At 38.3% G+C, this 13,493-nt stretch overlaps 3 protein-coding genes and 1 non-coding gene across 8 annotated transcripts in view; 1 reads left to right on the top strand and 3 right to left on the bottom strand.

The window, feature by feature from the left end:
* Positions 1 to 69: 69 nt before the first annotated feature.
* Positions 70 to 1,434, top strand: LOC149948955 (uncharacterized). The gene is made up of 4 exons (XM_090172840.1): positions 70 to 529; positions 598 to 648; positions 726 to 1,175; positions 1,271 to 1,434. The coding sequence occupies exons 1-4, from the start codon at positions 239 to 241 to the stop codon at positions 1,310 to 1,312; spliced, it is 834 nt and encodes a 277-aa protein (XP_090028966.1). The 5' UTR covers positions 70 to 238; the 3' UTR covers positions 1,313 to 1,434.
* Positions 1,435 to 1,710: 276 nt separating this feature from the next.
* On the bottom strand, positions 1,711 to 1,831 carry LOC149948954 (U4atac minor spliceosomal RNA). The gene has a single exon (XR_016480738.1). It is a non-coding gene; the product is annotated as a U4atac minor spliceosomal RNA (small nuclear RNA).
* A 257-nt stretch (positions 1,832 to 2,088) lies between these two features.
* On the bottom strand, positions 2,089 to 4,869 carry Irbp (Inverted repeat-binding protein). The gene is made up of 11 exons (XM_090174153.1): positions 4,672 to 4,869; positions 4,383 to 4,502; positions 4,238 to 4,312; positions 4,072 to 4,174; positions 3,648 to 4,008; positions 3,407 to 3,587; positions 3,007 to 3,339; positions 2,746 to 2,938; positions 2,596 to 2,673; positions 2,333 to 2,526; positions 2,089 to 2,273 (listed from the first exon to the last, which is right to left on the bottom strand). Exons 1-11 carry the CDS (start codon positions 4,738 to 4,740, stop codon positions 2,160 to 2,162), a joined length of 1,821 nt encoding a protein of 606 aa, XP_090030279.1. The 5' UTR covers positions 4,741 to 4,869; the 3' UTR covers positions 2,089 to 2,159.
* Positions 4,870 to 6,473: 1,604 nt separating this feature from the next.
* Positions 6,474 to 13,493, bottom strand: part of cyc (basic helix-loop-helix ARNT-like protein cyc) — a 141,069-nt gene continuing 134,049 nt past the window's right edge. For all 5 annotated transcript variants that reach the window (XM_090174148.1, XM_090174149.1, XM_090174150.1 and 2 more), the window contains 7 exons: positions 12,906 to 13,070; positions 10,825 to 11,068; positions 9,649 to 9,906; positions 7,990 to 8,328; positions 7,863 to 7,926; positions 7,627 to 7,792; positions 6,474 to 7,543 (listed from right to left, as the gene is read on the bottom strand). In XM_090174148.1, the coding sequence (XP_090030274.1) occupies positions 7,368 to 7,543; positions 7,627 to 7,792; positions 7,863 to 7,926; positions 7,990 to 8,328; positions 9,649 to 9,906; positions 10,825 to 11,068; positions 12,906 to 13,070 (1,412 nt within the window). In that variant the 3' untranslated portion in view covers positions 6,474 to 7,367. The remainder of the gene's footprint in view (positions 7,544 to 7,626; positions 7,793 to 7,862; positions 7,927 to 7,989; positions 8,329 to 9,648; positions 9,907 to 10,824; positions 11,069 to 12,905; positions 13,071 to 13,493) is intronic.

Genomic DNA, 13,493 nt, shown 5'->3' with positions numbered 1-13,493 from the left:
TGGATTGAGTACGAAGCAGGGGGTAAAGCATTTTTCCTTCCCTAAAAGAAACTTTCCCGAATCTTCATCATGTGGTTCTGCATACAGTGTCGTTCTAAGAGTTTGATCTTTTAGGGAAACTCTCCATCTTAAGCCAATAATTTGATGGTCCCCCCAATTATTATGTCCGCTACAGCCCGGCCTGACCCGGGGCATTTGGGGATCGTCCGCATGGTGCTAATTAAGTCATCCTTTGAAAATGGCTTCCCATGTCAAAGAAAAACTTGAGTCTTATTTTGAAAATGCCAACTCAACCTCCAGGAGAATGATGGTAGACATTACCGATCACAAAAAGAAAGTTAATTGGAATTATATGAACGAAAACCAACAAGCCGATTTCCTTTGGGAAAACTTAATAAGCAAGAAGGCGCCTAGTCAAAACGGGGTACCAAGGCCTATTAAAAACGTCAAAGATATATTTACCACTTTAAACGTCAACCCCGGTGAAAAAATAGTTATCGACGAAGATACTAGCAATGGGAGGCCTTTTGTAGGTTCTTAGCGGTAACTTTCAGGCGCTAATGAATAGATTTAGTTTATTTTCGTATTTCTATTTAGGGTTGTTCTTGGCGAGATGAACATTCTGCGCCATTTTCATGGCATACTAAAGTATGCCGCTTTAATTAGGGCATCATTCATGGTGTGCTGTCGCAATAATTTAACAAACTCGTTTTGAATTATTTCAGAGTCAGTTAGACCTGAGGTTAATTGATGAATTAGATGAAACACTAGACAAAACAGCATCATCAAACCCCCAGCTTTGTTCAAATGGAACCCCAACTGACAGAAATGTGTCAGCAGCACCAGCTAGACCAAAGAAGGGTCTAAAGCCAATAGAAACGCCCAAAAGACGTCCACCACCACCTCCTCCACCAATCCAAGCTCAAAAACCACCTCAACCACCTGAAAGCACTATTCCTAAGAAACCACCTGCTACTCCCAATCGTTCAAGCATTCCCAAATTAGTTTTAGCTGGTGGTGCTCTGGTTATGATTCAAGAAAATGTGGATATGCCCCCTGAATCTGAGATAAAAGAACCCAAAGAAAAGGCGCCCACTGAGCCAACTCAAGCAGCTATTGCTCCCAGAGAGGAAGTCAGAGAATCAGTATTATCAGTGGATGTTGAGCTTGACAAGGTAATTTGATTTCTACTCATAGCTATTAAATTAGCAGCACTAAAGCCAGATATAAACTAAAATTATTCCAATTGTCTGTTACTTTTGTATTACAGAACATACCAAAAACTGGTTTTGACTTCCTTGATGATTGGTAAAGCAAACAATCAGCTGACCCCCCACTTGAAAGCCACTATGAGATATGGATTAACATACCATGTGTTTTGTAATTTTGCACTGTATTTGCATCTAGTCACAGCAATAAAATGTGATATGCTTACTCAATGTGTTTTCTTAAATTTTTATATTAGGGTCCGAAAATTGCATAAACCAAATTATGGATGTTAGATCATATATCTTCACTTGGTGAATTTAGTAAATGAGTGTCAGCCCAACTATCTTAATTTGTTGGGCTTTTTAAAGTCAGTAATCCCCTATATGTACTTAGAAATAAAATGGTTAGTAAGTTGCCACTAAATTGGAAATAGTAACAATTGCTCAATTTGATACTTATTCTGAATGTATTGTTCTTTTGGATGTAATAACACCTATAATAGGCTTCAAAAATTGCATCAGCCTATTAAGGCGATGCGGGTAATTTAGTAAATGGGTGTTAGCACAACTACCTTCACTAGTCGATCCTTAGATAGTCGGTAATCCCTCTAGACAAAGACGGTATTAAGATATAATGTCCTCCTGTACCTTACTCTTTTAAACGTAAGCCTAATACACCTACATAGACGCCGAATTTCGATAAATATTTTGAAATTATAAATGAAATATGCATTATGACGTTTTATATTAGTGAAGTAATACTAAATGAAGTGATTGTTTGAAATATTTGATCACAGTAGGTTTCGAATACTTGTAAAAATTAATAATTGTCGTTTCAACCGGCACCTCTAATTATACATTTACATTGAAAAGTCAGAAATTTATATTAAAACGAAAAAAACTTTATTTAGGAAAAAAACAGTGAAAAAATTCAGAGTGCAGACATGTTTTTCACAGATTTAAATAGTCCTCGATCGCTTCTATGATATCTGCTTTCTTACCCAAGCATACAATCTTGTGGCTTTTACAAAACTGTTTCAGTACAGAGACAGTTAAGCTACCCAACTATTGTGAAAGTTTAATATTAGCTTGTAAAATTAAGTAATGCGTCTATTATCTTATACCTTTCCATCTTCAGCAGCCTTTTTAACGTCGGAATTATCTACACTGGAATCGGTTTTACCTTTCTTTGTAGGTTTATCAGAAGACGTGGCTTTCTTTCTTTTAGCAGTGGTCGATGTATCGGAACTGAATGCCATTTTTTGAAACTCTCCCAGGAGTTTCCCCAGTCGCTTATTTATAAGTTCCGTATCTGGCACTGAAAAGTAAATTAGAAGTTATGCTAATTAAAGCAATTATGTGAAAATTAACCTAAATAAAAACAAACATGTAAAGTCAATAGTTTCTTCAGGTTCGTCTTTATTAAGAGCCAAAGCTTCAATATTCTTGACGTGAGTTTGTATAACTGGTAAACATACCAAATGAATAATTAATAAAAACAAATTAAAAGTTTTGAATTTAAAATTATTAATATTACCAGGATTTTCAAAGGATTCTGGGCTGTAATTAAATTGCAGTTTCTTTATAATCTCTTTAAATTTTTCTGTAAGCTCGTTGGAGGGTTCTTCGCATTTTTGTAGTTCTAATTTCCTAATATCCTCGGAAAAAGGTTGAAATATTAAATGGAATCCCGCAGGAATAACTTGAACTCCTTGTTCTTTTTCTTCTTCCTAAAATTTTTAAAAATTACAAAATTAATTCAATTTCCAACTTTGAAGCACATCCGTACACAACATACCTGCGGTAGTAAAACGACGACTTTAGGAGGAGTATTCTTTCTCGGAACGTAGCTACAAACTGGAGTTTTCTTTCTTTCCAAACACTCTTTCAACAAGGTGGCAAATAAGCAAGTGCTGCCGGATACACTGAATTCATCTGGATATATGAATTTGCAGCTACGATTTTGCAAGTGAGATTTCAGACTCGATATTCTTTTGAATCCTATTAGCGATAAACTGGGTTCTCGCAAAGCTTTCACTTGGTTGATTTCATCGACGTCCATGAATATTTTTTTTTGGGAATATGTAAGGTACTTTTTCATGTCTGTAGGTAGCAAAAGTTCTCCGCTATCCTGAGAACGTACAATTGTTTATTTTTGTCAGAGAAGTATTAAAATTAAAAACCTTTGTTGCTATTACTTGTAGGAAATATTTAGTCATGGTTTTCAATGTTTCATTGTTCTTCTTGTCCAAACGAACCGCACTTGGTTTTTTACCGGGTGAGATTAGACTGTAAACTCCAACTCCCATTTCTAAATTTTCACCCAATGAGAAGCGTAATCTGCACAGCGCTCGCTTCTTGTGATCTTTCGAACGAACTCTGTGGACAATTTAAATATAACAACGGCATGCATTTTTATTTTTAAGACTATCATATTACCTGGACATTAGGTGATCAAATTTTTCAGATGCATCTGGAAGATTTTTTATTTCATCCTCGTCATTTAAGAAAATGATATCTCTGTAGAATTTTCGAATGTCAAAGTCTTTGCCACCTTTTTTCAAATGAAGTAGCTCCACGGTGACTTTGTTATCGTGGAGATCCTTGGCTTTCTCTTTAGCTTGTCTTTGAAGTTGGGTATTGTCTACGTGAGGGTTGTCACTGTTGGTAAAGAGCCAAATTTTCTTCTGTCCCATATTGAGCTTGCATTCAGCAAACACCGAAGAACAAGTCCACAAAGCATCAGAAAGAGAAAAAGCAGGGTTCTGACCAAATTCTTTGCGTAATTTATCATCACTCACTGAGAAAAAATAAACACGTTACTTTAAATGAATAAATTAAATGATGTAGCTAAATAATTTACAATTGACTAGACGTTCTAGCTCCAAAATTCTCTCCGCTCCAGTTTGACCAAGCTCTTGAAATATGTAAATGTGTTTAAAATCATCTTTGTTCTTAGTTTTGTCCTGAAAAAAAAAAGAAATTCATTTATATATGTGTCTCAATCTCATTTTTGTACTTGCTCTTACAGTTCCAAAAAAGATGATTGAAATCATGTCTCTGTCATTACTGATAACTTTATTCATCAGTGTGGTCAAAGCTGCCTATGCATCAATTGTTTAATAGTTTTTAACACTATTAATAAAGCACTGTTAACTTTTAAAGAAATATTACTTTCAAGCAAAGTCTGAAAACAAGTTGACTTTCTGGCTGTGTTTTATCATCAATTTTTTGAAACATATCTTCGGTGGCATCAATCAAAAAGATAAGACCATCACGAAATACATCACTAAACTGCAATTACAAAAAAATAAACAAAATTAAACTTACGATACATTATATTTTGAGGTGATTCAGGTTTATATACAAATGGAAAAAGAATGACTGAAATCATTCGTCCATAAAGCTAAGGCCTATGAGATGTTACATTTCCAACAAATTAATGTTATTAATTTTTATATACCGGGGATCCAAATCCTTCATCCTCGCCTTCTTCATCGTTTTCATCATTGTCATTCCAACTTGGATCCATGATTAAATTAATCACAAATTTTGCCCCGAAATATTTAAAGTACTGAAATTTAAGTTTACGCGCAAAAAATCGGCTGCAACAAAATTACCAAGTTATTTGCAAAGACCATTTAAAAGACTCTAGCGTCTGGACTAGAATAATATCACGAAATCAGAGGGGCGAAACCTTTGAAATTATTTCTTAGCTGGTAACCATGTGGCACGATGGTTACATGGTAACTTTAGTTCTTTAGTTCAAAGTAGCCCAACAAAAGGTCGAAGACCCATCACGTCGAGACGAAAGCCTGGAATCAGGCTTGCAGTTCAAGGTAGGTAGTAAGTGCTTTCCTGAAGCACTTGGGGTTGGGAGTGCTCTTCAAGAAATCAGGGAGAGCGTTCCAATCCTTCACTGATGACGGGAGGAAAGAGTGTCGCCGGAGTGCAAGGCGGAAGCCAGGTAGAATAAAGGAGGCTTGCTTGATGCCGCTAGGGGTTCGCCGCCAGCTGGAGACTGCTGAGGTGAGCGGGGCCAAGGTGCCGTTGGACCGGTGGATGACACTGTTGACGAGGGTGAGGCGACGAAGTTTGCGCCGGTCCGCAAGGGTATCCCAGCGGAAGTTCTTCAGTACCCTCGTCATGCTTATGCTCCATGAGAAAACCACGCTGGCGGCAAAGCGTAGGGCACGCCTCTGGATCATTTCAACCGCGTGGATACCGCTAGTTGAAGTGGATATATCGAAATACCTTTGCGGAAGACTCTTTGCGACTAAAAACTATCGCTACGCCTCCTTTGGTTCGCCACTGAAACTTAGATAGGTAGCGGCTAAAGCAGATGCTATTAATTTTTCCTCATCGTTATTAGTAAATTTGAAATATGAATATTTGTATTTTTATATACTTAAATTACAATTTAACATTTCTTCTACAAAAGAAACAAAGAAATCCCAGGAAAAAGCGCCAGTGGCATAACTCCGACACATTCAACACGAAAATAGAACGCTGCCATAACTGTCTCCACGCATGGCACCGTACCCCTATAACCAACTGGATAATGACAATTTTAACCAATTAAATGTTGATTACATAATAATTTGCCTTTTATCATATGGCCTAGAAGGCTTTTAAAAAATATGCAATAACTTAAGCTTTTTTCGTGTGTATGCCTAAAGAATTAAGAAACTCGGTCTTTTGGCTAAGATCAAAATGAAGTATCTTGCACTCAGTATTTTGGCTAAGATCAAAATGAAGTACCTTGCACTCGGTCTTTTGGCTAAGATCAAAATGAAGTATCTTGCATATAGCGGATCTACCTAATTATTAAATTAATTCAATTAATGAAAGTTGTTTTGCCGACCGTAACCGTCGAAAACCTCAGTCAGGGTACCATGTGATAGTATACCAAATGTGGTCGACCTAAGTTGAAAACTGTAGATTCCTATAGCGGACCAACATATATTCAAACAACACTCATCTTTTTATATTAGATTATACTTGCATTTTAATATAATTTTTTGCATTGTTGGCTTATATTTTGATAAGCGTTTTTGTGACTTTTTAATATGGCTGTAGCACAAGCTAGATCATAGGCGCTACCTCAGAGAAGCTAACACCGTTACGCCACCTAGACTCGTTTTGGTTGCCAATAACAATATTCGATATGCGTTGCAAATGCCAAAATAATTTTGTTCCGTTGTCAAAAAGAAATCAAATAAATCATGGTTAAAAACGAAATGATAAAATATATTTATACTCCAAACAATTTGTTTACAATGATATGCCTCGTACTTTTCAAAATGCTAATCTATTTTTTACATAATTTTCTTATGGCAAAAATGATTGAGCTTATCGCAGCCTCTTATATATCACAAAGGTATTATAAATTATCTTAATCTCGAACATAAATAATTAAGAAAAATGTATTTCTTCAAATAGTATAGCTTTTCTTATCATAAACTTGGTGACCAGTTTGTGTTTTTTATGTTGCACTCCTATCAAAACCAAACATACCAGCTTTGACGTGTCTGTCTGGCTGGATGAATACTAGTTCTATGCAAACTTTTACTATTTTCAATGGAACAGTTTGTATATAAATCAGAATTTATTCATTCACGACTCGATTTTAGAACTTTCAGGAGCATTCGATTTTTATATTTTTGTTAAAAAAACTTTACTATTGGCTTAAATTTTTCAGTTAAATAAACACTTGTCACAATTTCAACAAAGAAGATGTATGGAATTTGAAGCACAAAGCTTATCATTTATGTTTTGAAAGCCTGTGGATATTTCGAAGTGAACAATTTGTAACAGCGATTTTCCAAAAGAAACTTAAATAAACAATTTATAAACTCAACAAAATAAAAACGCTCATTTATGAAATCTTTAATTACACTTTTCTTTTTAGAAAATTAAATTATCGTGAAGCTCGTTGAATATGGGCAGTTTTTGTTTGGTCAGATATGCCTTTTCCTTCTCTATTTTATGGATACGAACTTACCTCTAATGACGCACCCTAGCAGCCCTATGGATTCAAAAGGTCAAATAAGACCTACTTTTGACTTTCAAATATGGAAAATTATGACTAGATATTATATCGGAGGCAAAAATATTTTGTACCGTACAAAAAAAATTTACATTAATTTAAGACCGTTGTCAAGGTAGGGGCCAGGGTAAGCCACTGAAATCAACCGGACCACCGAGGCCGGCGTCAGCCTCCAAGAGGCTCATTATGACTGCCATAGCTGCCTCGTCGTTGCCTTCATTGCTGTTGTTTTGATAGGACGCCTGGATCAATTCCCTTCCCATTAAGCTGTCCATTAAATCCGAGTCTGTAAAAGAAATAAATTTAATGGGTGAAACTAAATTACTATTGCAGACGCGAAATGGTCGATAGTCGTTGACAAGGGCTTACCGGAATCGTTGTGGGACGATATGAACTGGTTGCTTTGGTTTGAATGAGGCGATTGCGAATTGTTTGGATGGTTTCCGCCTAAACAGGGACGGCCATTCAACATTGGCGTCGCGTCGAGACCATTCATCATGGCGCCACCTCGCGTCAAATTCGAACGACGGATTTCCTATTCAATTTCAAGCGAATTTTTTCAAATTGGTATTTAATTCGCAAAAATAAAAATGAATAATAATTACTTGGATGCTTCCCACCAAAGATTCCAAGGAATTATTGGTTACAGAGGTTTCTCGACCAGGATTTCTGTAGAAAGAAATCGTTAACAATATTTGCGAAACGGGATTGAGTGAAATAGGACGGGCTTACTTGTTATTTTCCAATACGTCTTCGGCGATTAATTGTCCGATTTTTCCAGCCCTCATTCGAGATCCCAGAAGCCGGGTGACGTTGTCCGCGTTCTGTTGGGAGCCGCTTCCGCCCGCGCCGCCGGAACAAGAACTGGACATGTAGATGGCACTGTTGTTGGCGACGGTGACGGTGGAGCTGCTGCAACTGGCGTTGCTACAGTTGACCGAATTACTGTTGTTATGGTTGTTCAAGTTGGACGGCAGCGAAGACAGGACGGCGTCGAGGCTGTTCGAGTTACTGCTCAGTCCTTCATCCAAAGGCGTGCTGGAGCTTTCCACCAGACCATGGTCGGGTGCTCTAGCGGGAAAGAAGGTTGAAAGAGTCGAGCACGGGTATTATATGGACACACGTAAGACGAGGGAGAAGATAATTTCACAGGGAAACGACATTAGAGGTCGATTGCTTAAAGGGAGTTTGAACGAGAGCACGTGTTAGCCGACGATTTTTGATTTAAAGGCCGACTACATAGTTATACGGTTGTCTCTGTCTTTCACTGGAAGCTGGCTCGCTGCAAGACACATGTGCTATGCAAGCAGCCAACTTCCAGTGAAATACAGAGTAAACCGAATAACTATGTAGTCGGCCTTTAATTCATACTCCCTTTAATTATTATAAGATCAGACTGAATTATCTAAATACCAAATTATTACGGAGTTTAACTTTTGTTTATAGTTTTTACATTAAACATCGGTTAAAACAGTGTAAGGTGTATTTTTTGGTCAAAACAAGAATGTATTTATTTTTTTATACTTAGGAGAATGTTGACATGATTTTTAAAGCTTCTTCAAATCCACCTCATTGTCTGTCAATTTGCTCATCCCCTTAATAATCAATTAAATCTTTCCTTAAATCTTACACGTTGAAGCACGCGCCAGTGAAAAACTAGACTGTTTTTTGTTCTTTGAAATAACACAAATTGTGTCAACACGAAGCCTTAGACACCACCAAAACTAAACTGCTTTTTGTTTTTTGAAAGAACACAAATGGTGTCAAAACAAAGCCTTAAACACCACCAAAAACTAGACTGCAGATCGTCTCAATACCTGAACTCCTAATAAATTAAAACATTCTTAGTATAAATAAAAGGATCTATCTCAAAGTCTCAAAATCGCTTAATAACTATAATTTTCTTTGCTTCTTTTTATGACAAAATTAGTTTATACACAAAACATCTCTTAAAATGACGCGAGCAGTTGTTTATTTTTGTAAATAAAAATAAGCATATATTCCCTTCTAAAGACTATATATACGCTTCGCTTACTAGACAGGCGTGTTCTATGGCTCAACTTGCATACCGTTTGTGGCTCCATCTTGACGCTGGTCAAAATTTTCCCCTAGCTTGAGCTGTGTTACTAGTGGCGCCTCTAGCCGCGGGTCCATAAAATTAACCCAGCTTTTACAGTGCTACAGAGGTGTTAACAGGTTTTTCCTAGGAACACGCCTGTCTAGTAAGCGAAGCGCATGTATAGTCTTTGATTCCCTTCCCACCAAATAGATTAAATTGGCGCCATCTGGTATAAATATCACGCACTAAAATCGAACCTCTAATGGCTTCGCTTAAATGTTTCTTTCCCAGTAAACATTTTTGTTTCCTCGGTGATTTCGGGATGTACTCACGGTACTAGAGTATTAACAGCGATTAAATATTCGAATTCTTTGGTCCACGGGTTGCGAAAGTTCTTCCACTTGGTCTGCATGTAGACGTAGGAACCTTCTTTCGTCCTGAACCGGTACACTTGCGACGAGACGCGATCTCCCGATCGCAGAACCTGTTTGTGCGCCTCCGCCATGTGCAGAATGTCGTCTTGGTGGTAATACTCGTAGACGGACGTCTGAAGCAGCTCTTGCGGGAGGTAGCCCAGGAACAATGTCGCCCTGATAGTAATATACACGATTATAATATCAGCTAAATCTTATAATTACGTTTCGCGTATGTATGACAGTTCCCTAACTTCCACTTGCCGAATTTTTATTGAGATATATTTATACAATGACCACACATTTGTGGTGGACTTCATGACTAAGTCATTAAGCCTAATATACGCTCTTTGCCTCGTCGTCATAGAGAGCGCGTACAGTAAGTTGTGCCGAGGCGTAGGACCGGCGCCTGATAAGTTAGTTTTCAAGTTGCGTATTTATTACGATAGAGGTGCTTATCTTTAAGAGTATGACGTCAACTCCACGTCACTCCACCCATAGTGACCAGTACTTATATCGACAAACTGACACTTATGGAATATAATAAAAGTCATTATTATTTTACTAGTTTAACCATAAGTACCATAATAACCAAAAGTAATACACTGAGATATTTTTTTACTTCAACCTTTCTTCACAGTGGCGTTAAAAATATTGTAATAACGTCACCTGGTAGCGACTTCGTGAACTATATTTCCAGGAATGTTATCACTTGTGCTCGCTTATTTAATATTTGACAGCCAAGGCCTAGTCAACTTTAAGAAATTAAGACTTTTGCAATAGGAAAACTAACGTTTATTTGGGAAAAAATAATGATCACTGGATGTAAAATTAATTATTAAAATATTTTAATATTAATGAATTTGAGATCTAAACGCGTTTGGGGCGGAGTTTATCAACATAAAAGTACATTTGAATTGACTGACCGACTGACCAAGAGGAACGAAAAAAAAACCAAAATTTCCGTTAAAATAATTAGTTGATCTTTCTACTACCTTGTCAGTTGCGAAAACATATAGTAATGACAAAGCTACATGTGTCATACTTATATTGAGTATGTTACTTATGGTGTAAATTAACTAAAAGAAAGCAAACCTTTGATCCACGAAGAGAAACTTCCCATCCATCGTGTGCCTGGAGACGAAGTCCATGGGTCGAAGTTTGCAATTAGCTCTGTGAGGACCGGGTCTCAGCAGCCCCGGATGGACCCTGCCCACGGAGACCAGACAGCTCAAGTTGCAACCTTCGCTCTCGCCTTCCGTCTCTTCGCTCAGGTTCAATTTGGCCGGCGCCCACGACTTCAAATACCCCGTACAGTGGATGACGCAAAACTTACGATCTACGCGAAATAAACGACGGACCGGTGCTGTTTAACCACACTCGCTCCAGGATCTTATAACGGAGAGGTCAGCGCACTCAAGAATGTTTTTACTCAACTCGTTCGTCAGTTTTAGGCAAGGAAAAAAATATCAGTAGGATGCTCGTGAGTGTGGCCGTTTTTCGTGGCGGTGGTAACAAGTTTATATCGGCCATGAGGCCCATGGCATTAAAAAAGCCCCATGGCTGTCTTAATGTCATGGGTTTTTGTCACGAGATTATGTGCCTCGTGATTTGTGATGTAGAATAATGTTAACAACGTAAGCCTACGACGCTACTAGCAAGCACCGAATATAAAAAAAGTTACTTTACGGCTAATTATTTTTTTCTTAATTATTTGTTTTAAGACCCTGATATTTAAGCAGAAATTGTATAATAGACTAAAATATTAAGATTCAATAGATGGCGCAATGGTGCATCGTAGTTTATACTCGTCATTCAGTCTACCATTTTTTACGAACTAAAAATCATATCCGTCCAGTAGAGGTCGTTAGATGGCGCCTCTATCCCCTCTATGTGACGAACGGCTTATGGCAGTAGACACCAGCCTTGGAAATAAGGTTTTTTTTTAAACTGGTCCTTATGACCAGTGACCCCCTAGCATATGAATTATTAAACTGGTCCTTATGACCAGTGACCCCCTTGCTTATGAATTATTAAACTGGTCTTATATAAAATGTTCTGATGTCATTTATATGCCTAAAAAAACATATACTACATGTTTAGAAGTTAGATTATGTTGGTAACATTAACACGTATTTAAAATAGTTAACTTTATTTTACTAGTACGACCAGAATAGTACAATATAGTACTATCTCACCTAAGACTACTACCAGAGCCTAGAAGACCCTCGTAATTTACCGTATTACCTCTCTTTCTCTAGGGCCCGTAACTCCAGAGTCCCCGGTCCGTTACCGCGTAGCCAGGTATGAATGAATGAATTTTATTTACCCAGAAGATCCCTTTTAAATCAGGGAGGAGCAGCCTACCGTACTCGGGGGAAAGCGAGACTAGAGGATTGAGGGTTTGAGGCCAGAGGGGTGTTAGACAGTTCGACTCGTTCGAGGGATGCCAGCGAAGGGACTCTACATAAAACCTCGACGGGCGGCCCCGGCGGTAGTAAGAGGAGTCGCTGTACATAGAAATCCAGTGAATAGGGAAATCCAAATTGATATAAACCTTGAATTAATAGGTCATCTCCTATTATTTGGAATTATTAAACTGGTCAACTTCTGTTTTTTGTTATTATTTCGAACTAATAAACTGGACACGGTGACCAGTGACCCCCCAAATTTTGAATAAATAAACTGGTCTGATCAATTAATTTACTGGTCTTTGACCACCTGACCACCGTTATTTCCAAGGCTGGTAGACACCGGAGCGCCACCGCGGTTTTATAATATTTGTTAACAGGGCTACCAGATTTTCCGTTGATTTTAGTCTCTTTGCAGCTTTAACAAAAATCTAGTTTTTTCTTTCAATTATTACTTCGATAAAAGAGAGTTTACTTTCTAGGTGGTTACGCGAACGTCTTGAACTCCTAGAAAAGGGATTGCTAAAACGTCCTACAATGAAAACGAAATTTCATATTAACGTCCCGCAACGCCGCCGCCGCCGATACATTTTGGTTCAACGCCGCCGCCGACAAAAAGTCATTGCACGCCGATCGCGCTGCCGTCGTTAATCGGAAATCCCCGGATGGCCCCCGAGGTTCAAAATTTCGCGGCGTCGGGGACTCGGGGTCTATATGGCAGGGATGGACAAGCAAGTACGCTGACCTTTGCCGCAAAGCACTCACCGTAGTTTTGCGACTTCCTGCGTCGGTGGCAGCCCGTGGTCGTGTCGGCTTCTTCTTTGACGGTGGCCGTCGCTTTGCACTTCATCCTGCAAAAGAAAGAGCGACGTGCACCGGGAGAGAGGCGAGTTTGGCTTTGTGGAATATCCGTTTTCACCGGAAGCATGGCTTTAAAGAACAAATATTCGAGGTTAGAAATAGGCACGCTGCGATCGTGTTAGAACTAAATTAATCAAGTTATCATAAAGCTAGACTTTCCATATTGGAGTACTTCTTCCTTGAACCATGCTTGAAGGGAGTAGAAACTAAATCAAATATCATCTGCTAACACGAGCTACGACTTGATTTTAACGTAACTAGCGCCCATCAGCTAATCTGTTAAGCCTGGCGGCATTCATATAAAATTCGTTGATCCATCACCAAACATGGTGCATACTCAATTTTCCAGTTTCAATAACATTACCGCCATCTATCGGTTTCGAAAATTTGGCACTGAATAAGGCAGCGCGTTCTTAAAATTAGTCTCGCGCAAAATATCATCCTGGCCAATTGCGATAAAATAAAAGAGCGTGTCAAAACAATTGAAGTTGG

Source organism: Leiobunum rupestre, chromosome 4 (assembly GCF_980474605.1).
Source record: "Leiobunum rupestre chromosome 4, qqLeiRupe1.1.hap1, whole genome shotgun sequence".
NCBI lineage: Eukaryota > Metazoa > Arthropoda > Arachnida > Opiliones > Sclerosomatidae > Leiobunum > Leiobunum rupestre.
Note: the sequence above shows the minus strand (reverse complement) of the source record. Positions and strands in the feature narration are given on the sequence as shown.

Coding starts and splice junctions, on each gene's coding strand:
- LOC149948955 (XM_090172840.1), top strand. CDS start 239: ATGGCTTCCCATGTCAAAGAAAAACTTGAGTCTTATTTTGAAAATGCC. Junction 530..597: donor CTAGCAATGGGAGGCCTTTT/GTAGGTTCTTAG, acceptor ATTTCTATTTAG/GGTTGTTCTTGGCGAGATGA. Junction 649..725: donor CATTTTCATGGCATACTAAA/GTATGCCGCTTT, acceptor GAATTATTTCAG/AGTCAGTTAGACCTGAGGTT.
- Irbp (XM_090174153.1), bottom strand. CDS start 4,740: ATGGATCCAAGTTGGAATGACAATGATGAAAACGATGAAGAAGGCGAG. Junction 2,674..2,745: donor AGAATCCTTTGAAAATCCTG/GTAATATTAATA, acceptor TATGTTTACCAG/TTATACAAACTCACGTCAAG. Junction 2,274..2,332: donor AGGCTGCTGAAGATGGAAAG/GTATAAGATAAT, acceptor CTTTCACAATAG/TTGGGTAGCTTAACTGTCTC.